We start from the raw sequence: 27866 nt of genomic DNA on the forward strand, positions 1-27866 counted from the left end.
TGGCCCGCGGCGCGGGCGCGTGCGCACTGCGTGAGTCAGCAACTTTGGCGCGCGGCGCGTGCGCGCTGAGGGCGGGGCGGGGCTGCGGCTGCGCATGCGCCGTGTGCGCGCCCCGCCCCGCGCCCGCCCCGCGCCAGGGAGGGCTTGGAGCGGCCCGAAAAATCATCCAAAAACCCCAAAAATGCTGGAACAGAGGAAATATCCCCCGCTTCAAGAGTGCCCCAAAATATTTAAATAAGGAAACAACCTCCCCACGTAAATACCAAAAAAATCCCCACTTAAACAGCCAAAAATCCCCATTTAAGTAGCTCAAAACCCACTGAGAGAGCCCCAAACCCACTTAAATAACCGCTAAAACCCACCTAAAGAGCCCCAAAAAACCGCACCGAAATACCCCCCGAAAACCACCTGAATAACCCCGAAAAACCACATTAAATAGCCACAAACCCCCACTCGAACAGCCCCAGAAACCCTCAGCAGCCCCAGAAACCCTCAGCAGCCCAGACCCGCTCCTGCTCCACAGCTTTATTTTGGGATCTGGACACTGGGGGGGATCAGGGGCCCATGGCCACTCCCGGCGGAAAAACTCGACGCCAAACTGGATTTTAACAATTGAAATTCACAGAGTTCAGAGCATTGATCCCGAGGAAAACGCTGAGAGGCTCCACCCCCTGAACCACCCCGCCTTAACCCCAAGCGCTGAACACAAAAAAAACAAACCGCAGGAAAATTTAGAAACAAATGGGAAGGAACTGATGTTGTCATCATAATAAATAAAGAATATGGAGAGACTTCAGGTTCAAATTCTTCCCAGTGCTCTGCAGCTTCATCAGAGGCTCCATGAGGCCGTTTCTCACTGACAGATACCCAATTCCCAATATTTTTCCTAAGGAAATCACCCAAGGTCTCTCCCTCACAGCAGGAGCTGGTTACCACATCTCCACAGCCAACAACCTTCCTCTCTGCCAGATGTGGAGCACAGCTGGTGCCGAGGGAGAGCCCAGGATGAGCAAGACACACATCCTGAGTATTCTCTTCACCAACATCAGGGAGACACTGATTTGGGGGCTTTAAAGGAGGTTTAGGACCTTCTTTTTCAGTCAGAACATAGTAAAAAAGTCTCTATTTTTCATCTCTTCTATTTCTCCTCACAGGAGACACACGGGCAGTGCAGGTTTTGTTCCACGTTCCACCAGCAGCTTTTCCTCACCGATATCTTCCAGCCAGATGGAACAGAGGTGTTTGGATCCATCCCTGGGGGGGGCTGAGATCCCAGCCCAGCTGCTCTCCAGGCTGGGCCTCCCTCAGCGCCAGGCCCGGTTCAGCAGCTTCACCTGGGCCAGTCTCTTGGTGATCATGGTGGCAAAGACCAAGCCAAAGAGGACACTGCTGATCAGCACGTAGTCGTAGTCGTCCTTGAGCACATCAAACTGCTTGGAGGGGTACACCCTGGTCTGGAAGATGTCCAGCCCGTAGGCTACAACCTGCAGGGGAGAGAGCAGCAGCTGGGGATGCAGCTTGGAGCACAAAACCCCATAATGACCCCTCAGGGCTCCAGTTCTGACACCATGTTTGAGCTATGAGCAGCTACGGCAATCAGAGCTCCCTGCCATGGGCTGTGGATTGGGACCCAGCCCCAAACTCCACACTGAGGTCTCCAGCCTGCACTCACCAGGCAGGTGGACTCGAGGCCAGAGGGGGCTGTGTAAATGCCCCTCATCCTGGAGATGGTCTGGTTGTAGTTGATGAACCTCTCAGCGTGGATCTGCACGTCGGGCGAGTACGGGATCAGGTTCTCCTCTCTGCAAGGCACCACCACACATCAAACATCAAACAAAGCAGGCAGCACACAGGGGATGCCACCAGTGTTTCCTGGTTATCAAAAGCTAACCTAAACCAGCAAGTTTGGGAGCTTTTCTCACTGCAGATTCATTATTGCTGCAGGATGAAAATCAAATGGATCAGCTGGGTCTGGCTAAACTGCAGCCACCTCCTTCCAGGCTTCAAAACTTTTACAAAGAAGTGTAACTAAAAAAATCCAGTTCCTCTGACTGCTCCTCCCTGAGAATACAAACACCAGGCTGGTTTAATGACTGACCTGCTGCAATACAGACAAATGTATCATCACAGACTGGGAACAGAAGCACAGAATACTTCAGGTTGGGAAAGACCTCCAAGATCATGGAGCTCAACCTTTGCCTTCATTCCAAAGACTGTTCTGAATTCAGCCAGGACAAGTTGTTCCTCTTCACACAACTTGTGACACACAAAATCCAGCCCTTCCCAGAGCCCAGGAGGAGAGGTTCTGACTCCTGTCCTTACCTGCTCTGCTCTGTCGGGATCTCCGGGCGCCGAGGGTCCAGCAGAGCCTTGGGAAGGGACAGGATGGCCCCAGAGGGAAGCCCAACTGTGCATTGAAGGAAAAGCATCTTCAAAATCAAAGAATCCCAAAACAGCTGGGGTTGAAAGGGCCTTCTGGGGATCACCCAGCCCAACCCCTCCTGCCCAGGCAGGGTCACCAGGAGCAGGTGACTCAGGAATGCACCCAGGTGGGTTTTGAGTGTCTCCAGAGAGGGAGACTCCAGACCCTCCCTGGGCACCTGTGCCAGCACTCTGTCATCCTCAAGGAAAAATTCTTCCTCATGTTGGGGTGAAACTTTCTGGGTTTCAGTTTAGGGCCATGCTGCTCTGGGCAGAGAGTCTGGCACCTCATAGCCATTCCAGACAGCCAGCAGACACCCTCCTGGTGCTTATCCCTGCACTTGTAGGACCCAGGACAATGCCCAGACAAGACTTTTTGGCAGCACAGTGCATTTTGCTGGGATTTCAGTGCCCCCCTTCACCGAGCAGGTACTCACTGAGCAGGTGGCGGCTGGTGATGCCCCGCTCGGTGATGGTGGCCTCCATGGCACTGATGGCAGAGGGGAAAATGTAGGATTGCTGCAGGACCTGGGGCAGGATGGGGCGGTCCAGGGAGCTGAAGGCTGTGGCGTTGTACTGCTCCGTGCCCTCGTACAGCTCCAGCACCGTGAACTCGTTCCGCCGCGCCTTGGTGTTCCAGTACTGGTACTGCAGGGGGGCAGGAGCATCAGGGCAGGGAAATCCAGAGAAATCACACAGGCTGGGCACAAAACTGCCCCCATGCACGTTCAGGAGCTGCCCCAATGCCAAAACCATTTTTGCTTTTCACAGAATTCACAGAATGACAAAGATCATCGAGTCCAACCCAGCCCCAACACCTCAACCCATGGCAGTGAGTGCCACATCCACAGTCTGTTTTTAAACAATCCAGGGATGGTGACTCCACCACCTCCCTGGGCAGACCATTCCAGTACTTTCTCACTTTTTCTGTGAAAAACCTTTCCCTAATTTTTATACATTTTCCACATATTTGTAGCTCTGTAGACTACTATTATATAGTTATACAGTTCCTTAATTAACTGTAGCACCTTCCTACCCGTCCCTTAGATTTTAGAACAATAAGCTAACTTTACTGGAATCTTATTTATTCCATAGTGAGCCTCCATATACCACAGACATAATAAATGGGGGTTAGAAGTTAGGGAGAGGCAGAACCAAAAGGGGGGATTACTTACCTGGATGATTTCTGTTAAGTATGCTAATTTGTTAAAACTTACAAAATTCTCAGAGCCTTGCATTTTGTGTGCATTTTTCCACATCTGCACCATGAATGACCCTCATTACAGGTTTTTTATCACCTCCACATTGCCCAGCTCATGACTTTAGGGGTCCCCCCAAAGAAGCAGCAGCTCTCACCACCACCCAGTTCTCGGAGTGCACCATGTGCACGGGCCCCTTGGCCTTTTTCTGCACGGAGGAGTGGATGATCCTGCCCGTGACCCCGTCCATCAGGTAGATCCCGATGAAGGTGCGCTCCTGGTGCGTGTCCGTGCTCTCGGTCACCACGGCCAGCAGGTTGGGGTTCAGGGACTGGGGACAAAGGAGAGACAGCTGGCACCTCCTTTCAGTGACACAGACACCTTGCTGCTCTTCATCTGACACTGGGCATATTGTGAACTAATTAGCACAAATCATAATTGCTGCAGTGTTGTAACCCAATACCTAAAGGTATAAAAAATGTTTAACCCTTCCCCAGTCCCTATCCCATTAGCAAAAAGCCATGAAGGCCTCTTTCCTCTCTTATCTCTCCTGTTACCCTAACCCATGTCCCTATCCTATTAGCAAAAAGCCAAATCCCCTCCCTAACCCTTTCCCTAAAAAAGTCCATTAGCTAAAATCCTAGCCCTCTTTGTTCCCTAAAGTCATCATGCAATAAAAAAACCCTAAAAAAGACAAAGAGCTTTTTAAATTCCTTCGCTTATCTAATGTAACAACTCTAGCTCCCTCTGAGTGAAGAGCTAGGAGGGAGTTACAGTGTGTTACACTGCATGAAAACATTTTTGAAAAGAAACCTCCACAATGAGCATTTTTCTGCAGAGACACTGGTGCCCATAAAGAAAAACTGGCACCACAGGGCAGCTCATCCCAATGCAGCAGCAGGGAAGGGTACTGGGATCTTCCCACAGGATAACCCCTCAACAAAAAGCCAAGCCAGAGCTGCAGCAGCACCTTGTAGAGGACGCTGCGGTCGCCCATGACGCGGCCCTGGGAGTGCACGTGCTCGTTGGACCTCTTCCCTTTGACAGCCACAATCCTCTGCACCTCCGTGGGGATGGCCACCTCCCAGCTCTCCTCTGTGCTCAGGTCCTGCAGGGAAAAAGCACGTGGGAGCTTGGATCTTGTCCTCCAAGGACACCATCTCCCCCCAGCAGGATGCAGTTTTCCTTGCTTTGGCATTTCCCAAGTTTGCTTGGCGTGTTTTGAGGCTGAACGTTCCATGAAGGGAACTGAGATTTGTCATTATCCATCCACAGAGCATTCAGGGAAGTGCAGTGGATCTCCCATACCTTTTTCAGCCTGAATCCAGAGAGTTTTCCTTGCTCAGCATCAACTAGGTAAAAATAGATGGAATGGGCAATTTCTTCTAACTGGCGAAGGACATTTTTAGTGGCTGGGAAAGGTGTAACCTGGAAAAGAAGAATTGAAACACAGGTTAAAAACAACTGATTCAGACAAACAACTCACCCTGGAATGAACCAGAAAGATTATTTCTAACTTGTTTATCAAGATAAGGTCTGTCTTACCAGAATAACCTCATAGTTTTGTGGGAAATGTGGCTCAATGGCATTTTTCTCCATCTTGCTCCAAAAGGGAGGGGAATAATTAACCAGAATGTGAAGAAAACTGCCTCCAGGCAAAGCAATTTACCTTGTACTCATCATCAATCAGGAGCAGCACTTTGGCATAGTCTTGATCCATAATAGGCAGAAGCAAAGTCTGGAGAATTGGACGTTTCAGAACAGGAGGAGTTACTTGACTTTTCTTCCCAAAGATGGGGTTAAAGACGTACAGAAAACTCATTTTGGTTTCCTGAAAAACAGGGTAAGTTTTGCCACTTGTTTAAGTAAAAAAAAAAAAAAAAAACAACAAACAAACCAACAAAGAAGGTGTTTTTCTAACTGTTACTTGTTGGTGTTGACTATTCCTAATACCCTGAGTTCAGCTAGTCCACCCTAAAAATATTCTGTTTTGACACACAAATTTGTCTAAACATTTATCCCACATTTGTCCATAACAACCACAACCATTTTTAAGTTTCCTAGGGTTCTGTGTCTGCTTCCCTCCAGATCTTTCTCCCCTGCCATCCCCACAACAGTGACAACCAGATGATGTCCAACAAGATGTTATTGCCCTGTCCAAGGGCAGATTTCCATGCCCAGTGCAGGGCCAGGGAAAGGCCTCACCTTGTCCTTGATGAGCAGAGTGCACTGTGGAGGGTGGGGGAAATGGGCTGTTGTTCTCTGCACCATCAGCTTGAAGGAGGAGCCTGGTCTCACATTCCTCAGGTATTGCTTCCACAGGATGGTGCCAGAACTGCTCTCAATGCCAAAAAGCTGAGGAAAAACACATGGGAAAGCCAAAAATTTAGGAAAACACCTCTCCCATTTAAGCACTGCATCTTCCTCTGGCATATTCCAAAGAAAGCTGAGTCTTAATCCCCCTTTAAAGCCACCACAAAACATCCTGTGCATCTTCCCATTATTTCTGCCCAAGACTGGCTAAAAACAGGGCTGGGAATTCAGAGCTGAGACTCTGCTCCAGCCTAGAAAGAGATTCCTGCCCTGGCCTCCTCACCTTGCCTGAGGCAGTGACCATCACCATCATTTTCTGGAGGTTGAACTCGTCTCTGGCCAGATTGTCGATGTTAATCTCGTTTTTAATCTGGCTCCGGGGCTTCCTGGCATCGTAGAACATCTTCCAGAGATGGGCAGTCCAGGCTTGCAGCAGGATCAGCTGGGATGAGAGCCTCTTCAGGAACATTCCCAGCAAACCATCTGCAAGTGGCACCCACAGTGACAACAGCAGGGACAACACACACGTCCCACCCAGCTGAAATTGGTGTCAAACACTGCCATGCACAAACCTGGGGTAACTCCTTGGCTCCCCCTCAATGCTGCCACTCCTGTGACAGGCTCTGGTGTTTCCCAACCTTTCCCACTCCACACTCATCCCAAAACAGGCCCTGATCAACTGAAAGCAAACCTTCATGCAGAGGATTTTGTGTTCCTTCTCACTGTGCCCACCTAGAGCTCCCCAACCTCTCCAGAAATCCCTCTGCACCCAGTACTCAGAGGAATTAAAAATACTTAATTCTGCCCAATCAGGGTTTGTATTTAACTTCTTAAAGCAACCAAAACACCAGATTTCAAATCTTTCAGCCCCTGAGGAGAGCAAGCAGAGGGGACCAGTGGCACAGGAAGCATTAGGCAGGAGCAGAGCACACTCCATGCAGGATGGGGTTACCTTGGATGGCTGCATCCAGGACAGCAAGGAAAGGCAAAACAAAGCAAAAAAAAAAAAAAAAAAAAAAAAAAAAGCTATTGGAAACAAGTCCTCCAGAAAAAGTCACAGGAAACATTTAGGAGACATGGCCAAAATCCCTCCTACTGCTGCTGACTGATTTTTTTTCATGTAACAATGTAATATATTCATTCTGGATTGGATTTCCAAAGTTTAGACAGAAAAGGGTTTATTCCTGCTCATTTTAATTGGCATCAGTAGAGATTTAAATTAATCTCTCAGCTCAGAGTAAACAGAAAACAATAAACACATTTAATTAGGAAGGAAAACAAACTCAGAGGTAATTCTGTTAAACTCACCTGCTTTTTTTCCAAATTCTCCCTCCAGCTCAGCCTGTGCACCTGTCAGAGGCAGATCCACCATCTCCAAGCACACCACCTCTGCCAGTGACTCCTCTCTGCTCCACACAACTTTTCCTGGAAAGAAATAAGAGCAGAATATTGGAAAAATCAACTTAATATTTGGGAATTGACTCACTCAATATAAGAGTATCTTTCAGTGCAACCCTGAAATGCAGATCACCTCTTGATGAAATGCAAAAAGTGTATAAATATCTAATATCATTCCATTAACTATTTCATAAAAGACAAATACTTCATGCAACTGGAGCCACTTGCAGGGAAGAAAACCTCAGGATCAGTAAAAGCAATCTGATGTTTTAAAAAGGTTACAGTCATTGAGTCTATTTAAAATAACAGATTCACAGTGTGAACTCCTGAATTCCTTTAGAGCCCTGGAAAATTCCTGTTGCTGAGATGGGATTTTCAACCCTTTCTGCAAGTTAACATTTTTGCCATAAGGGACCTCTTCTGAAAATCTTTGAGGAAAATCTACACCAGAACTTACACTCTCATGCTATAAAAAGGAGTTTTGAAATCTGAAGAAATCCCCTGAAACCCAAAGGCTCTGCCCACACAAAACAGGGCACAATTGTTTGTCCAGGTTAAGGGTGAAAGAGTCTCCTGTATCTTTCATGGGACTCAGAACAGTTAAATTAATTTTTTTCAGCTTCTAATGAAAGTAATGACACAATACAATCCTTGAGGACACAGAATTTTCTGCTGGTGGCTGTTACAAATGGAGGAAGCTGTTTCTGGGAGTCACCTGGCTGCTGGAGGAACATGAGCATGTGGTCCTCTGTCTGCACCAAGGCTCGATAGCCCACTGAGTCATCCTTCTTCAGGAAAACTTGGATGTACAGCTGGGAAAAATACAGAGCAGAACAAAAAAAGGCAAGAAAACAGTGAGATTAATGATCACATCATCTCCTTGAAGAAAGCAGATATCAGGTGAAACCAGAGCAAGGAGGGTGATGCTGTAATCCCTGGAATGCTTTTCCCCTTGGCTCAAGGGCTCCCATCCTGCCAAGGCAGGGAAGGGAAGGTGCTGCAATGACAGAAATGACCCCTCCCTGCTCACCTGCTGTGGCTTGGCCCCTCCTGGTTCCAGGTTAAAGGTGATTGTGGTGTCCAACAGTCTTTGCCCAGTCTCAACCAGGTAGAGGTTTATGTTGTAGGTTTGATTGGAGCAGGTTAAGGAATCCTGTAGCAAAAGGCAGAAAGCAGAGCTTACACACACATCACAACAAATCCTGCAGCAGGATTCCAGCAGAACTCCATGTCCAGCAAAAACTGGGGCTTCAAGGTATTTTTTAGGCTGTGTTTTAGGTGGTACAGCTGGTGTTAGACCTCTGTCACCCTGCTCTGCAGGCAAGGGAATAAAATGGACTGACAAGAACTCAGGAGCAAAGCACCCATACCTGCCTCCGGGCATCCTCCAGCCTGCTGCCACCATGGAGGCCATCAGAGCTTCCAGGTTTCTGAAATGAGCATGTAACATGGCTTCAGACACCAGTAAAGTACAAAAAAAATCAGGTTTTCAACTGCATGACAATCTCATTTTGCCTGTGACATCAGGCAAGAAACAGCTCTGTTCTGTTCTATTCTGTTTCTGATAAAAATGAAACTATGTTTGATACCCCCAAGAACTGAAATCCTCTGTGGATCAGGAAAGCCAATTCCTTGTCACATGCTCACCTTCCACAGGACTGAAACAGGATATTCACTGAGCCAGGCACTGAGCTAGACTTATCACTGAAACTATCAAATCCTCCTCTTCCTCATGGGGTTCCCCATCCCTGGGCCCATGAAACACCAGTGGAACCCAACCCAGCCCCAGCACACATCCCCAGAGCTGGGCTGCTCCCAGAGGACAGGAATTGTGCTGACCAGTTCATTCCTGCACGTCAGGACAGCGGCCACCGTCTTCTCCCCGGTCGTTGCAAAACTCACCAGAGCTGCCTGGAAAAGGAAAACAAGTAGCAAGAAATCATTTTAAAAACCCTTAAGAAACCCCCAAACCTCACCAAAAATTATCTGTGAAGTAAATAAAACCACAATTTTATTTACTAAATATTTAGTATTTATTATTAAAGCAGATGAACTGTCACAGCCAGATTATAAGTTGCTCTGTCTCCCCTGAACTCAAAAACAAAAAAGACCTTCTCATAAAGATGGGAGCAACTGAACTGACACAGGTTTTTGAGCCATGATGCTCAGAGTTACTGAAATTTTTAAACCTGCCAGCAGCCCCAGCAGTTTGGAGGATGTTCAGGTGCACTTGGCCCTGTCCCTGGCATGTGTGTCTGGTACCTGCTGGAAGTCCCGGAGGTGGCTGAGCAGCCCCTGCTTGTACTGCAGCAGGGAGAAGTGGCTGGGGGACAGCTGCAGGAAGAACTGAGTCCGTGAGGCACTGGTCACACTGGGCTGAGTGGCCAAGACCCTGGCCTGGAAGTCATCTGCAAACTCCAGCTCCAGAGACTGCAGGGGAGACAAGCACATGTGCTGAGAGCTGTCCTTCACTGAGACCAACACCTCCCTTCCCTCAGCAGCAGTCAGAGATTCCCTGAGCCAGGAAACAGAGCAGGAGCAGGGAAGGCTGAGGCTCAGAAGACATAAATTCCAGAAGGAATAAGAGACAAAAACTTTCCCACCCTTCCCTGAATTTACAGATCATGACCCTCCACCTCCAATCACTCCCCAGTTCACCAACAGACTGGGGAAGCAGTTCAAACTGGAAGCAGACCAGCTGGGTAAGGAATGACAGAGTGTTCCTGCACAGCTCTCACCTGCAGAGGGATGTGCCTCATGTCCTGCTGGGTGTCCAGGGCGCAGACGTGCAGCGAGCGCGCGGCCGTGTCCACGCAGAGCAGCTCAGCCTCCCCCAGCACGGCACAGGAGCCCTGCAGGGCCCCCAGCCACGGGGCTGCCAGCCTCACCTGCACACACACAGCAGCTCCCCTCAGCCACAGAAAAACTACCTGGCAGCCTGAGGGCAGTGGGATAATCTAGACTAGCTGTGGAGAGTTGGGAGGTAAGGGACGTGTGGTTGTGCAAGGGGCAGACAGGGTGACAAGGGGTTGAGTAAGGGACTGACAGGGTTAGGCAGCTGGGTCAGGGACAGCTTGGGGTTAACCAGTCATGCAGAGTGAAAGGAGTCAGAGCTGTGTGGAACTGCCTGTAAGAAAAGGAGTCACAGTTACCTGAGAGAGGTCTATGAAAGAAGGAGTAGGAGTTATGAGGAAAGAAGTTTGTTAAGATAAAAAGGAATGTAGAGTTTGCTAATAAATGACTGGTGCTGATGTCAGTTAAAGGGCTGCTGGTGATACCAGCTGTGTCCATCTCAACATATTAACTGCAACAACTAGCAGCTGCCAGTCTAGCTCAGTTTGGCTTTCAGCCATGAAATCCCTGATTTGGAGGCAATGCCTCAGGAAAAGGGAGGGTTCTCTGTAGCACAACAACTGATTCCTCTGCCCACCACACCACAGGCTTGGAAGCACATTTGTTCACATCAAATGCAGCATTTTGGCTGCACTACCTGTTTTGTGATTTCTCCATCTTCTACATTGAAGGTCAGGACGTTCAGGTGGCTCTGGGGAACGATGCCAACCACGTGGATCACTCCAGTGCCACGGGAATACAGCAGCTGGTACTGAGTGCTCTCACTGCAAGACAGGCAGCAGCCATGCAGCATCATCACACTCTCACACTGCTGCCTGCAGAAGCACAGGGCAGGTGCAGCCCCCTCCTCTCTGCTCCATGCCAGGGGCTCACCCCTCTCCTCAGAGGTGTTCTCACCTTTCTGGCAGGTGCTCCACCCACTTCTGGTGCCCGTTGGACAAGTAGTGCAGAGACAGAGCTGCTTTCTTCAGCACTGCCACGTACTTCACTGCCTCAGGGAGCCCCACCAGGGCAGCCCCCTGGAAACTGAGCACAGGCACGAGGAATTAGGGAATTATTTTCCTATTTTACCCTGGGATAGGGGCTAGAGCACCAGAAGCTGAGGGAGCTGGAAAGGGGCTCAGCCTGGAGAAAAGGGGGATCAAGGGGGCCCTTGTGGCTCTGCACAACTCCCTGACAGAGGAGACAGCCCCAGGGGATTTGGGATCTGCTCCAGGGAACAGGGACAGGAGGAGAGGGAACAGCCTCAGGCTGGGCCAGGGAAGGCTCAGGGTGGACACCAGCAGGAATTTCCCCATGGAAAGGGTGGTCAGGGATTGGAACTGCCCAGGGGGGTTTGCAGTGCCCATCCCTGGAGGTGCCCAAGGGCTGGATGTGGCACTCAGGGCTCTGGGCTGGGGACAAGGTGGGGACTGGTCATGGCTGGACTCGATGGTCTTGGAAGCTTTTCCAGCTTCAGTGATTCTGGGATTCTCTGCAAGGTTCAGGCAATCATAAAAAATTCATCCAAAATTTGGTTTGGAAATGTTACATCTGACTAATCTTTTTCTACAATGCAAGCCCAGACTGAGTCCATAACCCATTTTTTTCCTTCCCAGACCACTACTACAAGGATTAAAAACCCATGCAGACAGGAAATCCCACCTGCCAGTGTCCAGGGAGGTCTCCCAGTTCAAGCCCCCGATATTGGTCTCCCAGGAACGCAGAATTCGTCCAGCATTGGACACAGTGATGGCATCTGGAGGGGAGGGGGAGGAACAGAGAGCTTGCACCCACCACGGGCCAACAGAGATGTGCTCTGCAGCTCCAGCCTGTGCTCTAAGGCTGGCTCCACACCCCGGGAGCGCCGCCAGCCCCGGCAGTGCCACCTACCCTGCCCATGGATCAGCATGGCATCGATGGCTCCCTCCGGAGTGCCCTTGTCCACATGGCGCCACACTGCAAGAGACAGGCGCGAGGAGAAGGGCGTTTGTCCCCACAGAGGCGTTTCTGTGGGGCTGTTTACCGCTGCTCACAGACCCCACAGCAGGGCTGTGCCCCGCCGGCCGAGCCCACCCAGGACATCGACCCCCGCCCCGGAGCGGCCGCACTCACGGATTTCACCGCTCCGCGAGTTCAGGGCGGCCACAACATTCTCCTCGGTGGCCACGACGAGCTTCTTCGAGCCCTGCGAGGCCTCCAAGGAGGCGAACTTGAGCTTCCCCACGTACTGCTGCCTCCTGCGAGGGAACGGGAGCGCGGGTGAAATGGGGCCCGAGCGGAGACCCAACCCGGCGGGACCACGGCACTCACCAGTCAAACTTGCCCACTTGGTCCTCGTAGACGGCGGCGGCCAAAGGCAGCAGGACCAGGACGGCCAGCAGCGGCAGCGCCCGCGACCCCGCCGCCATGACAGCGGCCCCGGCGCCCGGGGGCCTTCTGTGCCGCGGGGCCGCCCGCTCCACCGCCTGCGCGGGGAAAGTGAGTCAGCGCCGCGGGGAGCGCGCAGGCAGCGCGCGGGGCAGCCCCGGCCGCTCCCGGCAGCCCGCGCGCGGCGCGGGGGCCTCGAAGCACGGCGGAACCATGCCCAAGTCCAAGCGGGACCGCAAAGGTGGGAGCGGGACCCCGAATCCCGGACACCTCCCTCTCCTCACCGCTATTCCTGTCCCCTACGCGATTGTTTTCCCATTCCTCGATCCCATTCCCCATGGCCCCCTTCCCTCTCCCCACCCCCTTCCCTATTCCTGTCCCTTCTCCGTCGTTTTCTCATTTCTCGACCCCTTACACCGCCCTATTCTCTCTCCCCGTCCCCTTACCTATCTCTTGTCCCTTGCTCGATCCCTATTCCCTCCCCTGTCCCCATTCCCCGCCCCTCGACTCGTTGCCCATCTCTCATTCCCATCCCATCCCAACCCATCCCATCCCTCCTGACTCTCCGCTCCGCTCCCCGCAGTGTCCCTGACGCGGACGCCCCGCAAGGGGCTGGAGGCCAAGCAGGCGCTGATCGCCGAGGTGAGTCTGGCCCGGGCCCCTCTCCCCTCTCCCCTGTCCCTCCCTTTCCCTCCCGTTCCCCCGTGCCCGTCCCGCTCCCGGTAACGCCTCCCCCGCAGCTGCGGCGCTGTGTGGACACCTACAAGTACATCTTCGTCTTCTCCGTGGCCAACATGAGGAACAACAAGCTGAAGGATGTTCGGAACGCCTGGAAGCACAGCAGGTGGGCAGGGGGTGGTGCAGGCTGGGAGACAGCCAAGGGGATGGGATGAGCTGCAGGGCTCACATCCTCCTCCTCCTCCCCCTCCTGTAGGATCTTCTTCGGCAAGAACAAGGTGATGATGGTGGCGCTGGGCCGGGAGCCGAGCAGCGAGTACAAGGAGAACCTGCACAAGGTACCTGCTGGGCTTCCTCTGGTGTCCTAAAGCTTCACCTGGTGTGTTCCACATCACCATGCTGTGGGTGTTTAACTGAATCCAGCCATGCCCTGCCACGAAGGGTGTGTTGTGAGTGGAGCTGTGCAGGGCTGAGCCCAGTCCCCAGAGATGCTCCTTTCTTGCAGGTCAGCAAACACCTGAGAGGGGAGGTGGGGCTCCTCTTCACCAACCGCACCAGAGACGAGGTGGATGAGTGAGTACCAGTCTGGCACAGCCTTTCTGTACAGAACCCCAACACTCCCTGCTGCTTCCCTCAAAGCAGGGATGCTCTCATGGGCCTTTTCCACTCTTTTGTCAGCCGTTCCTGCAACAGCAGGGCAGAATCATGGAAGGGTTTGGGTTAGGAGGGACCTTAAAGCTCATCTTGTTCCACCCCTTGGACACTTCAGGGATCCAGGGGCAGCCACAACCTCTCTGAGTAACAGCAGATCCTAGGGCAGGCTGTGCCCCAGTGCCTGTCTCAGCTCAGGGCTGTTCCTCCCCCAGCTGAAGCTCTTGTTGCCCCTCTGTGTGCCAGGTGGTTCTCCAGGTTCCGGGAGCTGGACTTTGCCCGTGCTGGGAACAGGGCTCCGTACGGGGTGAGCCTGGACACGGGGCCCCTGCAGCAGTTCCCCCACTCCATGGAGCCACAGCTGCGGCAGCTGGGGCTGCCCACGGCCCTGAAGAAAGGTACAGCAGGAGGGGGGTCAGCTCCAGGGTCTGTCTGTGCAGCTGGGATCTCTTATGGACAGTGTTAAATACAGAGTAGGATTTATGTCTGGAGGAAAGCTGAGAGACAACTTTCTTCTTGCTGGGTAGGGGCTAGAACTCCTTATGTCCTTGTGCTGCTGTTCCCAAACTCACTCATGTCAAAGGCTGAGTAAAACCCCAGATTTCTCCTCAATGCTTTTCCAGGGGAAACAGCTCAGATTAACCCTCTCAGGAACCAGTGAACTGACCTCACCCATCCTTGGGGTGCTCTGATACTACATGGGAAGGTGTCAGCCCCAGGGGGGGTGTTGGAGGGAGTCCTGGCTCTGCCCCCACATTCCAGGGAGTTCCCAGTGCCTGGGATCCTATTTCCAGGGGCTTTGCTCTGCAGGGGTGGTGACGCTGCTTTCGGATTATGAAGTGTGCAAGGAAGGAGATGTTCTCACCCCAGAACAGGCCCGTGTGCTGGTGAGTAACACAACAGCCCTGCTTCCAGACGCAAAATTACTATTCATTAATTAACACAACTCCTAAAACTTAGCAGCCATTATTTTGGTTCCTGCTTTGCTCCACTTCCCACTCAGAAGCAGAATTCACTGTTTTGCTAGGCTGGGCACAGGGACAGAAAAGCAGGAATAGATTTGTGTCCTCTCCTAGAAACTCTTTGGCTACGAGATGGCAGAGTTTAAAGTCACCATGAAGTTCCTGTGGAATTCTGAGACTGGAGACTTCCAGAAGCTCGTGGAAGACACAGCAGAGGAGGAGGAAGAGGAAGAGGATGATGATGATGGCAGCAATGAGGACTAACAGCTTGGACACCAGACAGTTCTATTTTAGGGACAAAAAGAGGAGGACATTTCCCTTCCCTGGATGCACCTGGACTGGGATGATCTTCATATACAATGACCTAGCTATGCTTTTTTTTATATTTATATAAATATCTATGTGAAACTTCAGATGGTTGTTGCTCTGCCTGTTACTGTTGGTGTATTCTGGGATCTGAGGGAATGTGAGCTCAAACTGGGCAGAAAGAGTGTAAATGTAATGGAACTTTAAAGATGCTGACACAGAAGAAGATACTTAGCTCAATCCTTGGGACTTTGTATCCCTGGCAGTGTCCAAGGCCAGGCTGGATGGGTCTTGGAGCATCCTGGGATAGTAGAAGATGTCCCTGCCCATGGCAGGGGGTGGAACAAGATGAGATTTAAGCACCGTCCAACCCAAACCATCCTGAAATTCTGTGATTCCAAGTCCCCAAGTGCTGCCAGAGATGCCAGGTTCCAGGTACAGGTCAGACATGGGGTCTGCACTAGAAAGAGGTTTTATTCTTGTATGTAATTATTTAAGATTTCACATTAAAGCACAACAGGGGCCTTCACCTCATTAACATGTTCATTTTCCTGATCAGCTGCATCCCGAATCACAGGCTGTGCTGGGGGAGCCAGGAGGGAGGACCAAGGCACGGGTGTGGATCCTACAAAGCTTCATTGATTGAGGAGAAACCTGCAGGCCTCCAGGCGTGGCTGGGAGGGCAGGGAGGGCGGTACCTCTGCGGGGCTGGGCCGCTGTCCCAGCGCTCCCTAGCGGAAGTAGTTGGGGCAGTCGTGTGCGCTCAGGTTCCAGGCCTCGTCAAACGCCTGCACCACGGCCGGCAGCAGGGGACCCTCCTCGCTGTAGTCCAGGTTCTGCTCCAGCTGCTCCAAGTTGGACATCCCAATGATCACTGCATCTCCAAGAGAACCCTGGGAAGAGGTGGGAGGTGTTGCTGATCCCAAATGAGAAAGTTCACCTCCCAAGCCACTGTGGGCCAAACAAAGCGTTTCTTTCCTAAACAACATCCAGGAATTAAGCAACTGACACCACAAATCCTGCTCACTAGGCAGGACACCCCCAAGTCACTCCAAATCCTCATAAGCTGCCAAATCCAAATCCTACTTTATGATGGGCTACAGGAATATTTAGAGGACATCAGGAGTAGTAAGTATTTCCTAGTCCAGCAGAAGGTGAATCCTGTCTTGCAGGGAAGCTGAGTGCATGGGAAGCCAAGACCCCAGTAATTGGCAGCTAAAATCTTCCACTTGAAGCTTCCAGTTCTGACCATATGGGGAAAGGCAGAGCTGCCTCACTCCTGCTGCCAGGCAGTGTATAGCAATATTAACTTTGGAACACCCACAATCCCACAGGATTCAAAGACACCCACACTGACATTTCCCTATTGTGAGCCATGGCAGCAGTGCCCAGGCTGAGCTCTCACCTGCAGTTTGGAGTGGTTGTAGAGCCAGCGCAGGGCAGCAGATGCCAGGCTGGGTGCAGTGGAGCCATAAGCCTCTTTCAGAGCTTTTTCTACCAGTGCAATTCCCTCAAAATTGTGTTTTTTCCAATATCTGGAAAAAAAAAAAAAAAAAAAAAAAATCAGTTAATGCCCTTGGGACCTCTAGTCAGTGGTACATCTGTATTTCAATCCAAAGGATTTCAGGAAGGCTCATATAACTCTTTGTAGCCTCTGAGGACTTCTGCAATCTCCCTTGGAGCTGGGAAGATGCCGAGCCTAAAAACCAGCCTGCAGAACTCAGTCACACACCACAGCCCCAGCCACGTGTGCTGACATAATCCCAAGCTTTGGTCAATTCTGCTTCCTCTCAGCTATTAGAACTAAACACTCTTAGAGTGTTTTTTTAAAATGCAGCCATTCCTGCTCATCTGTCAGCTCAGGACATACCTGTCCCTGTAGGCCTGAGCCCAGTCATTCCCAAAAAATCTCCCAGTGGGCTGGCGCGTGTCTTTGTCCTCATACTTGTACTTGCCGGTCAGCAGCCCCCCTGGGATGGAAGGGAGCAGCAGGTTTGGGGATGGGCTGGCTCTGCAGAGCCCCCATTGCAGAGAGCTGTGGCCCAAAGCCTGGCCCTGCCCCTGTACCTGCCAGAGGGTTGTAGGCGTAGAAGCGCAGCCCGAAGTGCCTCAGGCAGGGGAACAGCTCGGTCTCCACCTGGCGAGTGGTCGCGTTGTACATTCCCTGCAGGGGTGGGAGACAGCCTCAAACAGAGCTCAGGGCACAGCAGCCATCCTCTGCCACCCTTCCCTGGCAATACCACCCCAGAGAGCAGCTTCAGATCACACAAGGTTATGATTTGCTGAAGAACAGACTCACTGAAGGAATGCAAATCATTTATGTTTCATGCCAGGGGAGTTGCTGACTGCAGCAATGAACACACTGAGCTGTTTCTGAGCAGCAACCTCACTCAGCTTCCTGAATTTCCTCACTGAAAGGGTGGGCAGGCCTTGGAAGGGGCTGCCCAGGGAGGTTTAGGAGTCCCCATCCCTGAAGGTGTCCAAGGATGTGGGCACTGGGCACAGCTGGGACTGGAGGTCTTTTCCAACCTCAGTGACTCTGTGACTTCCCAGACTAAGTGCAGCAGCTTCCTTTGTGTTTATACCTGGCACACTGGGGCTGGTCCTACATTTGGGGAGTCCAAATCCAAGCTTCCCCCTCCCTCACCTGGTACACAGTTGGCATCACCCATTTGTTGTACTTGCAGATGGCACAGATTTCTGCCACCTCCCACGCAGCATAGTTTGACAGGCCAAGCTCTTTAAACTTCCCCTACAGAGCAATAAAAGGGAATTCAGTTCCAGTGTTTCAAAGTTCATCTGGACCCCAACAACACAAGATAGGTACAGTGAAAAGGACAATCACCAAATTTTAGTCCAGAAGGGTTAATTCTTGTCCACCTTTTCTGACAGACTATTAATTACTAAGACATGACAAAAATATTCTCCATTTTCTGTTCATTTGGAATTCACACCTTCTAGTTTAAATGGACATACAGGTATACAAAACTCAGGAATTCTTTACTCATTATCAGCACTAATCTTAACCCAGACTGTTAACAGGGCTGGAAGCAAAGTTCAGATGTTCCAAGAGCTCCTGGGAACAAAGTGCATCACATGAGCACACATAGAGCAGCAGCTGGGCTCTGTCTCCTCTTCCCAGAGCTGCAGAGATGGGCACAAGCAGCAGCCCTGGTTTAAAAAAGCCAGTGAGAATCAAGGATTGTCCAGGACTCTGCACTTTTACCTCTTTGTGCAGCTCATTGCAGGTACGCAGGGTCTCCTCCACCGGGGTGCCGTGGTCAGGAGCGTGCAGGTAGAAGAGCTCCACACTCGTCCTCTGCAGCCTCTGCAGGGACGTGTCCAGCTGCGAGCGCACGCTCTCCGGCCTCAGCGTCTTCCCATCCCACGGGTTGGCCTTGGTGGCCACTTCCACTGGCAGAGAGAGAAGGAATGAGCGAGGATGTTTCCACCTTGAGGAGGGCAGTGGGGATAAGGGACATAACCCAAGTGTTTGAGGTGTTTCAGGGAAGGTGTCTCTCCTCAGGAATCCCCTCAGCCTGGCAGGGGAAGTCTGCCCCTCAAGGTCTGGGGGCCAGCACTTGTACAGGGTCCCTTCCCCTCAGGCACTGCATCAGCCTGGCAAGGAAAACCCTTGTCCTAAGGGGGACAAGTCTGTTTTCCTCAAGAAGGAGCCAGCCGGGCAGGGAAGATCCCTCTCCTCAGGGAATGGACCTGGGGACAGCCTCAGACTGGCAGGGAAGAGCCTTCTCCTTCCCCAGGGAAGTCCCATCTCCTCAGGGAAGTCTTCTCAAGGACGGCATTAGCATAACAGGGAAGGAGTCCTGGCCAGGTCTCTTCTCCTAAAGGACGGTGTCAGCCTGACAGAAGAGACGAGACCCTCTCCTCAGAGAAGACCCTTCTCAAGGAAGAACCTTCTCCTCAGGGCAGGACCCTCAGCAAGGCCCCTCTCCTCAGGGAAATCCTCCTCGGGAAAGACCCCTCGCCCCAGAGAAAACCCTTCTCAAGGAAGAACCTTCTCCTCAAGGAAGGCCCCTCTCCTGAGGGAAATCCTCGTCGGGAAAGACCCCCCTCCTCACAGAACGAGTCCTGGCCAAGTCCCTCCTCCTCAAGAACAGTGTCAGCCTGGCAGGGGGGTCCCTTCTCCCCACACACGGGCCCCGAGGCAGCCCCTGTCCCCCGCGGGCAGCGCGCCCTCCGCCGCCGTACCGGGCTCGGTGCCGCCGGCCAGCAGCGCGCCCAGGATGCGCTCGGACTCGCCGCCCGCGTACATGAAGGCGGTGTCGAGGAGGCGGTAGCGGCGGCGCAGGAAGGCTCGCAGCAGCTCGGCGCTCGCCTCGGGCCCGGCTCGCCGGCCCATCTCCATCGCGCCCAGCACCACCGCGGGCCGAGCCCCGCCGCCCGCCGCCATCGCTGCCCGCGCCGCCATCGCGCCTGCGCGGCCCCGCCCCGCCCGGCCCCTCACGGCCCCTCACGGCCCGAGCGCGGGGGGAGCCGCCGACTCCGGGAAAAGCAGCGCCGGGAGCGTGGGCAGAAACAGCCGCTTTGTGAAAAAGCTGCCTGAGTTCGCTGCTGCGGGTCTGTGGGAGACTCCCGGCAACCTCCTGAGACAGCGGCAGGACTGCGGAGAGCGGCGATTTGGGGCGGCGTTAAAGGAAACCCGGCAGCATTGGCGAAAACAGCAAAGGAAACTGGGCAGGATTTGGGACAGTGGCAAAGGAAACCCAGCGGGTGTCTGAGGAGTTGTGGATTTGCGAAGAAAAACAGCCCAAGTCTGAAAAAGAGCGGGTTTTCAAGGAAAAATAAAGTTCCGAGCGCGTCGGTGAGGAGACGAGTGCCGGTGCTGCGAGGACAGGTTGGGTTGGATTTCGGCTCTTTTATTTGTTCTCCCCCCTGCTTTTTTTCCTTCTCATTCTTTTCTTCTTCTCCATTTTTTCTTCATTTCTTCTTAAATTTTTTCCCTTTTCCCCTTTTATTTTCTTTTTTTCATTTTGTTTTTTCTTCCTGTTTTTTTTTTTCTTTCCTTTTCTTTTCCCTTTCCCCCCCTTCTTTTCCTTTTTATTTTTTCCTTTCCTTTTTTCCTTATTATTTCTTCTTTCACTTCTTCTGTTTCTCCTTTGAGGCCAGGCTGGCAGCAGAACCGAGGCCAATAAAGGTGTATTATCCACTAATGATCCATTTTTCTAACATGAGCTAGCACCCAGAGGAGCCCCAGCCCCGTCCCTCGCACAGATCTGTCGTTCCCCGGTGTTATTAAATTTTCCGTGTGTTTTTTTCTTTTTCCCCAGTGCTATCCTATGGCTGCGCGGCGCTGGAGGGGTCTACCCCTTGGGAATCTCTCTGATTGTCCCAATGGGTCCCGCTGGATCATGGATGTGTTCAATGAGTGTGCCCAGGACAGCCGCGATGTCGCCAGCATCGTCCTGGGGCTGGGCTCCATCGGCTGCTTCATCGCTGCAGCCTTCCCGTGAGTATCGCCCCCCAAATCCGGGAGTATCGCCCCCCAAATCCCTGGGCACAGTTCCCAAATCCCTAGACACAGCTCCTAAATCCCTGGGTGTCACCCCCACATCCCTGAGTCGCTCCCAAATCCCTGCACACCACTCCCAAATCCCTGGGCACGGCTCCCAAATCCCTGGGTGTCACCCCCACATCCCTGAGTCCTGCTCCCAGATCCCCGGGTACCGCCCCCCAGAGTATCGCCCCCACATCCCGGGCAGCCCTTCCCGGGGATGGCAGAAGCGGGTGCCAGAATTATGGAATCCCCCCGGCAGAAGCAGCGAGGGCAGGTTTGGGCTGAGGGGAGCAGCAGCGCAGCCCCGAGGCTCGGCCGTGGCCGTGCTGTTGTCGCTGTGCCCGGCAGCCGGAATGTCCCACGTCAGGCACGTGCAGGGCCGGCAGGACAGCTCATCCTGTCCCCAGGAATGTCCCCGGGAGCCCTGGGGTGCTGCAAGTGCTGACACCAGGGTGGCAGAGAGGCACGTGAGGGGTCACGGCTCTTTCGCAACCGGAGGGGAGGATCCACCGCTGGGATCATCTTCCCTGCTCCTCCCGCAGGGCACTCGGCGAGCACCGCTGGGGCTCAGGAGTTCCGCCGGGGCCAGGGCAGCGTGTGGCCTTGCTGTTCCTGCCGGGACTGCTTTGGGATCCACAGCAATCCTGGGGATGGCTCCCACTAGCGCTGAAGCAGCTGAGGGTGATGTTTGTGCCTCTGCCCAATGCTCTGCAGGCAGTTTTACCAGGCCTGCAGAACGGGCATCATGGACCAGGCTCTCTCCATCTATTTCCTGCTGGGATGGCTGGGCGGGGACCTCCTCAACCTCATCGGCTCCTTCCTGGCTGATCAGCTGCCCCTGCAGGTACCGGGCCGGGCTGGCTCTCAAACAACCCCGGCTCCGGGGAGGAGGGAGGGGCTGGGAGCTGCTTCATCCAGCACTGCGAGCTACAGCCCCAAACTGCCCGGGATGTTCCCTCTTTACCCCCCAGAAATGCTCCCCTCTCCCGTCCTGGGCTTGTTCCCTCTTTCCCCCTGGGTGTGGTCCATTCTTTCCCAGGGATGCACTCCTTTTCACCTCTTGGTGTTTTCCCTTCTCTCCCAGGGATGCTCCCTTCTTCACCCCCCGAGTTACTCCTTTCCCTCCCTCTGGGCTGTTCCCTTCTCCACCGCAGGACACTCCCCTCTCCCCAGGGACACGGGGAGAGCAGGGAGCAGCTCTTTGGGACCCTCCCATCCCCCCCAGGTCCCCAGCACGTCCCCTCTCCACAGGTGTACACGGCCATTTACTACGTGCTGGCAGACCTGGGCATGCTCTCCCTCTACTGCTACTACCGGCTGAAGAACAGGGGCAGAGCCTGTGAGTTGGGGCAGGGGTGGGGCCTCTGCTCCCCTGGGCACTGGGAACAGAGAGGGGGGATTTCCAGGGAGCCTGGGACATTCCAGGCACAGTTATTACATGCCTCTTACTGCTTGCTGGGTTTGGGTTTTTTCCCTTGGATAATTTGAGCCCCTAGGAGAGCCAAAGCCAACAAACAGTACAGGCTGGGCCTGGGGCTCTGCAACCCCCTCCCTCCCCCTTGGTGCCCAGCTGAAAACAGCTCTCTCACTGGGCACAGAAATAAATAAATCCCCCATGGTTCTGTGGTGACTCTGCCTTCAGAGCTCCTGACTCAGGCAGTGCTGGGAGGGAAAGGGGGAACTTTTCCAACAGTTTCAGCATCAGTGCTCCAGCCTTGACAGGCAAGTTCATGTCTGTTCAACTGGAGTGAAAAGGGAACCTGAGCAGTTCCTGCAGGGTTTAAATAGTCAGAGAAAACAGAGAAAATCCCATTCCAGCACTGCTGAGCCCCAAGCAGGCTGCTTGGGACTGGGATAATTATTTAACTGAGTAAAGACATGAGAAGTTATTGGCCAATTGGTGTTTGACCCATCAGATACATAGTTTTGTTAAGCTGAATTTATTTACTGAATATAATCACTAAAAATTACTGAAAAATAATAAATTACTGCTAACAAATAAGCCACAGCAGGGCTTGCTTTGGCAGGGATTTGAGAGTGACTTAAGACAGTGAAATGTTCTAGTGGGGATGATTTTTTAAGAGCCCTAAACCCAAAGAAACCGAGATAGGAGCAGTTTCCTCCCTGATAAGGTACAAAGTGGGCACATCACTGGGAGATAAATCACATCAGTCACCCACAGCAGCCACTGCCCCATCCCTTGGTGAGATAAGTCACATTTGGAGGTTTCTTCACCCCAGAGGGTCTGGCACCCCTGGGGCTCTCAGGGGTTTCTGGCTTCTCCCTAACCAGGCTGTGTGTGACTCCCTGCAGTCCCTGCTGCCATCAATGCAGCCTTTGTGTTCCTCTCTGTGGGGTCCCTGTCCAGCCTCTGCCTCCTGGGCAGTGCCAGCACCGAGGATCCAACAACCTTCAGAGGGAGATCTCTGCTCTCAGCTCCTGGGGAGGAGCTTGGACCAAAGGTGAGCCAGCTCCTAAATCTGGGGCATGGGATAGAGCTCTGCTTGGGGATGTCCTGCTGGATGCTGGGATCCCAAAAAGCCACCCTGGACCCCACCAGGGTTTTGGGGTTAGGGACTGTTCCTGTTTTAGGACCAAATTGTTCTCCAGGAGGCTGTTACAGTCTAGGAAGGTGACACTGGGAAGAGAACTTTTCCAAAGATTCCTCCAAAATTCAGGAACAGTTTGCTGCAAGATTTCAGACATTTCAGGGCATTTTCACTTCAAACTTCAAGCTCTTCTATGGGCCTGCTCAAGAGTCAGCAAACCTCACATTTCCCACATCTGTTTGCAAACAGACTTTATCTCAGGCAGCTGCATAGCATGGACAGTCTCCAAAAAAATGTGGTTCCTGTTTTCAGGAAATTTGAAAGACTTCTCCTCTAATTATTTTTCTAATTATCCACATTTGTCTATATTATTGAAAATCAAGGAAGAAAGTGCAGCAAGGTAACTCACTTGGCTGAAACTGAAGGTTAGGTTTGCAAAATAGTTTTGCTGTGGCAATAGAAAAGGAGCTCTGTGAGCAATGCAAATAAAGCCAGTTCCCATTGTAACAGATTGCTCTGGGTATTTGGCTGTGGCAAAGTGAAATACAGTTATCAGCTGAGATTCCCAGGGGGCTGTCAGAGGGGGGAGCCGGGCACACGGGGCTGGGTGTGGCTCTGGCTGTGCTGGGTGTGGCTCTGGCTCTGAGCACAGGGCTGTCCCTGCTGTGTCCCCTCCCTGCCTTGCAGCCTTTCTCCAGGACTGAGATCATCGGCTTCACCATCGGATCCGTCTCCTCCGTGCTCTACCTGTGCTCCCGAGTGCCCCAGATCTGCACCAACGTGAGTGCCCAGCCTGGGACTGGGGGCTCCTTACTCTGAGGGGCTGGGAGTCTCCTTTCTCCCAGGGCTCTCCTTTCTGCTCTCTGCTCAGAGGCCCCATCTCTCATCATTCCATAAGGGACTATTTCTCTGTTTATTTCCCCCCCTCCCTGTAACCTACCAATACTTGGAGGGTGAGGCTTTCATTTTGTCTCACTGACAAACCAAAGGGGAACTAAAAGACTCAGCATTGAGTCACCACTTCTCTTTTTTAATGCTGGGGGAGAGGATGATTAATGTCATGTTGTAGCTCCTCTGCTCTGTCTTTTCTCAGTACAAGAGGAAATCCACCAGTGGGGTCTCCTACTCTCTCTTTGCCCTGGTGATGCTGGGGAATTCCCTGTACGGCCTCAGTGTCCTGCTGAAGAACCCAGAGGCAGGCCAGGGCCAGGGTGATTACATCCTGCACCACCTGCCCTGGCTCGTGGGCAGCCTGGGGGTGCTGGCCCTGGATGTGGTTGTATCCTTTGCCCTGGGGAGGGGTCCCAGCAGGACCTGGCAGGGGCTGGGCAGGAGGGGTGGGCTGCTGCTGCTCCCTGGGGGATTTGTGGCCTCAGCCCCTGATTTTCATTCAGCTCCTTGTCCTGTTCCCACCTCTCCTGGCACAGTCTGGGGCTGGAGCATCCCTGTGTGTGTGCAGAGCCTTGACCTCTGCCCAGATCTCCTTCCAGTTCCTGGCCTATCGCAAAGGACAGCCCAGAGCCCTGGAGGAGAGGAATGCTCTGCTTGGGGGGCAGGATGAGAGCCCAGAGAGCTGACACAGGGCCCTGCCCCCCAGGAGAGGAGGAGGAGGAGGATGGACAGGAGGAAGGTGGCCTTGGGGCCAGGCAGACTGGCCCCTCCATCATGGTGGTCCTGGCAGAAGAGGCCCTGAGCCTGTGGCTGACACCTTGTGCTGCCCAGGCAGCAGAGGAGCTGCTGGGACACCTCGTGCCTCTTTGATACCAATGATGCTTTCAGGATAAAAGGGAATTTTTGGATACCTCAGCTGCTCTTGGCTGCTCCCGTGCCCCACAGCTGAGCCTGGTCACTGCTGCATGTCCTGAGGGGGATCTGGAACTTTCTTGGTGCTGAAAAACGTGGGGAGGGGCCAGGGATCACTGAGCTGCCACAGCACCACTGTGACCTCACACCTCCCCCTCAGCTCCTTCTGGAGGCACAGGGCTGGATCCAGTGGGGAAGGAGCAGCAGAACCAAAGTGTTCATTCCACACCTATTTTAATGATCACAGCTCACCCATAAAACCATCATGTTTTATAAACATGTCCTTCCAACCTGCCTCCCTTGGTTTCATTTTGCTGCTTCACCTGGCAGTTCCTGCCTCTTTCCTAATCACTCTCACAGCCCCATTTCTCTGACTTGTCATTTTTTGCCTCACCAATGTTTTAATTGCACAGATTCATTAGGGAAGTTGCTCCACTGCTGTTCCCCAGTGGAGGAGCTGCCTCTGCTTGCTCTGGTTTTCAGTTCCTGCCCTCTCTCCTCTGTGAATTTATCAACTTGATGACTTTATTCTCAACCTGATGAGTTTATCCCCAGCACTTGTGCCCACTCAGCACAGTGCTCCTTGGCCAGGGAAGGAGGGGGAGGTCTGGGACACGCTGTGTCCCCATGAGGAAGGAGTGCAGGTGTAGCCAAGCTCCCTCCGTGTGTTGAGGTCTCCTGCTGGGCATGGGCAGCTCAGTCTCCCTGAGAAAATGAGGGAAACCAACCAAAGCTTGGAGACCCTTCAGGAAAAGCTATCACAGCTTGGCTTTGTGAAAACAAGAGCTTTTCTTTTCCTGCAGTTGCTATCAGCTCTTCCTTTCCCCCTCTCCAGCACTGTGTCCCTTTTGGCTTCAGCTCCATTATCATTAATTGATGATTCCTCAGCCAGTCCATGACATTTGTCCTTCCCAAGGAAGTGACTCTGCTTTGTCCTCACACTGAGGACATCAATCCAGCCTTCCACAGCTCAGCCTGGATCTCACAATGGGATTCCAACTGCTCAGTGCCCACCAAGCTGCACCAGCAGCTTCACTGAAACTCAAGCTGGGCCAGTACTTGGGTCTGACCCAGCTGTTTCCAGAAAGGAAACAGATTTTTCAGTCTCTCTGAGCCCCTTGAATCAAGTGAGTGTTTTTTTACTGGATTAATTCACAATTCTGCCCCTTCAGATTCACAGGCAAGGGGCTGCTCACCTCATCCTGAAGCCAGCAGCATTTCCTTTCTTGTCTTTCCCTGGGAATTGTAGAACAATTAATATCCAGTTTTAAACCAAACCATGAGCAAATCCCTCATCTTTGCCACTCACAACTCTAAATAATTGTCACTTACTGGCTTTTCTAAACCTCTGCCTGCCATAAGGAGGAAAGAGTGCATATACACACACAGAGAAATAGATATTTATATATACATATAGATATAAATCCCACAGTCTGTCCCCACAGGTGCACCTGAAGCACGAGTTAGGTACAAAGCTGATTTCCTCTGACTTTACTGGGCTGGGCAGGATGGAGCAAGCAGAGTTTACACACCCACAGCCACCTCAGGGGTGGCTGGAAATCCCTGAGCTCTCTCCAGGGCTCCCACCCCTCCAGGTCACTGCTGCAGCCCTGTCCCTGTGCTCAGGATTTTCCAGAGGTAAATGTTAAAGCTGAAAGGCTGAGCAGAAACAAGAGCCCCTGAGGGAACTGAAAACTGAAAACCTCACCTGGAGTCCCCCCTGCCAGGCTCCAGAGCTCAAACTTACCTGAAGGTTTGTGTTGGGACAGAACTGAGACAGCACCAGATCCCCAAATCCCCCAGTGTTCCCTGGGGATCCCATCCCACAGGCACCCTGGGATCTTCCACAGGCTCTGGGTGAACTCTGGCTGGGACACAGGTCACAGAACAGAGCAAATGAGCACATTAATTAGTCACTGTCAATGCCAACAGTCCCCACTTGCAATTGCAGAGGGCAATTCCCAGACCAGGAGAGCCCCAAAGCTGTGCCAGGTCCCTCTGCCCACCAAGGGCTGGGGAGGGGACACAGGCAGCAGGGAGGAGCTTTTGGGTCACAGGGATGGGAGGAGCCCCCAGCACAGCTGGGCAGATCCTCCCCCCTAAATCCAGCTGGACACAATTTGCTGGATGCCTGGAGCATCAATCCCAGCACCTTGAAAGGGCAGCAGGTGAGCAGTGCAGGCCCAAAGGGCAGTGGGACATCACAGCCCCTTCCAGACAAACATTTCTGCATGTGGGACAAAGAACAAACCCCAAGTAACCCTGCAAGGAAGGAAAGAGAAACAAGGACACAATCACACCACACAGCTTCCTGGGATTTTTTTTGTTTTTATTGTTTTAGTCTTTTTTTTTCTTTTTTTTTCTTTTTTTCCATTTTTTTTTAGTATGGAGGCTCAAGTATCAGATGTAGATTCAATTTAAGCTTTACAAAAAAAACAAAAAATCAAAACAAAAACCCCTTTTGCATTCCATAAAAATTGACAGAAAAGCGCCTTGGAACCAGGCTATAGAAGAGCAGAACTTTCAGCAGGTCTCCAAATCACCATCTCCTGCACATCTGGGTTACTCAGTCTCTTACAACCCAAGGAACACCCTCTCTTCACTCCCTCCCTCCAGCCAGCCCCTGTGCCCAGCCCCCAAACATACGTGGAATAGATTATTTTTCTTTTTTTTTTCTTTTTTTTTTATGTTTTTCCAGTTCTTCCTCTTTCACACACCACAGTATTTAATAAATTTTTGTTTTACATTTTTTACACCAATGTAACAAAAGGCAGGAGAGGGGGTGAGGGAGGAAAAGACAAACAATGATCTGTGGTGATGCATATAAATGGGGGAGGGTGGGGAAGGGTGGGGAGGAAAGAAAAAATAA

At 52.4% G+C, this 27866-nt stretch overlaps 4 protein-coding genes across 5 annotated transcripts; 2 read left to right on the forward strand and 2 right to left on the reverse strand.

Annotated features, from left to right (window-relative positions):
- Positions 1-510: 510 nt before the first annotated feature.
- EMC1 (ER membrane protein complex subunit 1) lies at positions 511-12611 on the reverse strand. The gene is made up of 23 exons (XM_056508198.1): positions 12477-12611; positions 12279-12403; positions 12057-12122; positions 11829-11922; positions 11082-11210; positions 10822-10948; positions 10070-10219; positions 9594-9761; positions 9171-9242; positions 8702-8761; positions 8362-8484; positions 8047-8143; positions 7242-7358; positions 6217-6416; positions 5826-5975; positions 5290-5451; positions 4929-5048; positions 4591-4728; positions 3778-3951; positions 2859-3069; positions 2323-2407; positions 1673-1802; positions 511-1484 (listed from the first exon to the last, which is right to left on the reverse strand). The coding sequence occupies exons 1-23, from the start codon at positions 12572-12574 to the stop codon at positions 1305-1307; spliced, it is 2976 nt and encodes a 991-aa protein (XP_056364173.1). The 5' UTR covers positions 12575-12611; the 3' UTR covers positions 511-1304.
- Positions 12612-12694: 83 nt separating this feature from the next.
- Positions 12695-15237, forward strand: MRTO4 (MRT4 homolog, ribosome maturation factor). The gene is made up of 8 exons (XM_056508071.1): positions 12695-12774; positions 13117-13175; positions 13274-13377; positions 13468-13549; positions 13717-13784; positions 14109-14260; positions 14673-14749; positions 14939-15237. The coding sequence occupies exons 1-8, from the start codon at positions 12747-12749 to the stop codon at positions 15086-15088; spliced, it is 720 nt and encodes a 239-aa protein (XP_056364046.1). The 5' UTR covers positions 12695-12746; the 3' UTR covers positions 15089-15237.
- On the reverse strand, positions 14772-19576 carry AKR7A2 (aldo-keto reductase family 7 member A2). Its single transcript, XM_056508065.1, has 7 exons — positions 19340-19576; positions 18357-18544; positions 17778-17882; positions 17198-17294; positions 17001-17100; positions 16536-16665; positions 14772-16023 (listed from the first exon to the last, which is right to left on the reverse strand). Exons 1-7 carry the CDS (start codon positions 19557-19559, stop codon positions 15862-15864), a joined length of 1002 nt encoding a protein of 333 aa, XP_056364040.1. The 5' UTR covers positions 19560-19576; the 3' UTR covers positions 14772-15861.
- On the forward strand, positions 19572-27834 carry SLC66A1 (solute carrier family 66 member 1). Of its 2 annotated transcripts, none has more exons than XM_056508067.1 (8): positions 19572-19985; positions 20419-20597; positions 21360-21489; positions 21897-21984; positions 22959-23107; positions 23882-23974; positions 24288-24473; positions 24673-27834. In XM_056508067.1, the coding sequence occupies exons 2-8, from the start codon at positions 20428-20430 to the stop codon at positions 24769-24771; spliced, it is 915 nt and encodes a 304-aa protein (XP_056364042.1). In that variant the 5' UTR covers positions 19572-19985; positions 20419-20427; the 3' UTR covers positions 24772-27834. The 2 variants fall into 2 exon arrangements, with proteins under 2 accessions (XP_056364042.1, XP_056364041.1); XM_056508066.1 differs by having other exon boundaries at positions 19578-19985; positions 24264-24473.
- The last annotated feature ends 32 nt before the right edge of the window (positions 27835-27866 follow it).

The sequence above is a fragment of the Oenanthe melanoleuca genome, chromosome 21 (genome assembly GCF_029582105.1).
Source record: "Oenanthe melanoleuca isolate GR-GAL-2019-014 chromosome 21, OMel1.0, whole genome shotgun sequence".
NCBI lineage: Eukaryota > Metazoa > Chordata > Aves > Passeriformes > Muscicapidae > Oenanthe > Oenanthe melanoleuca.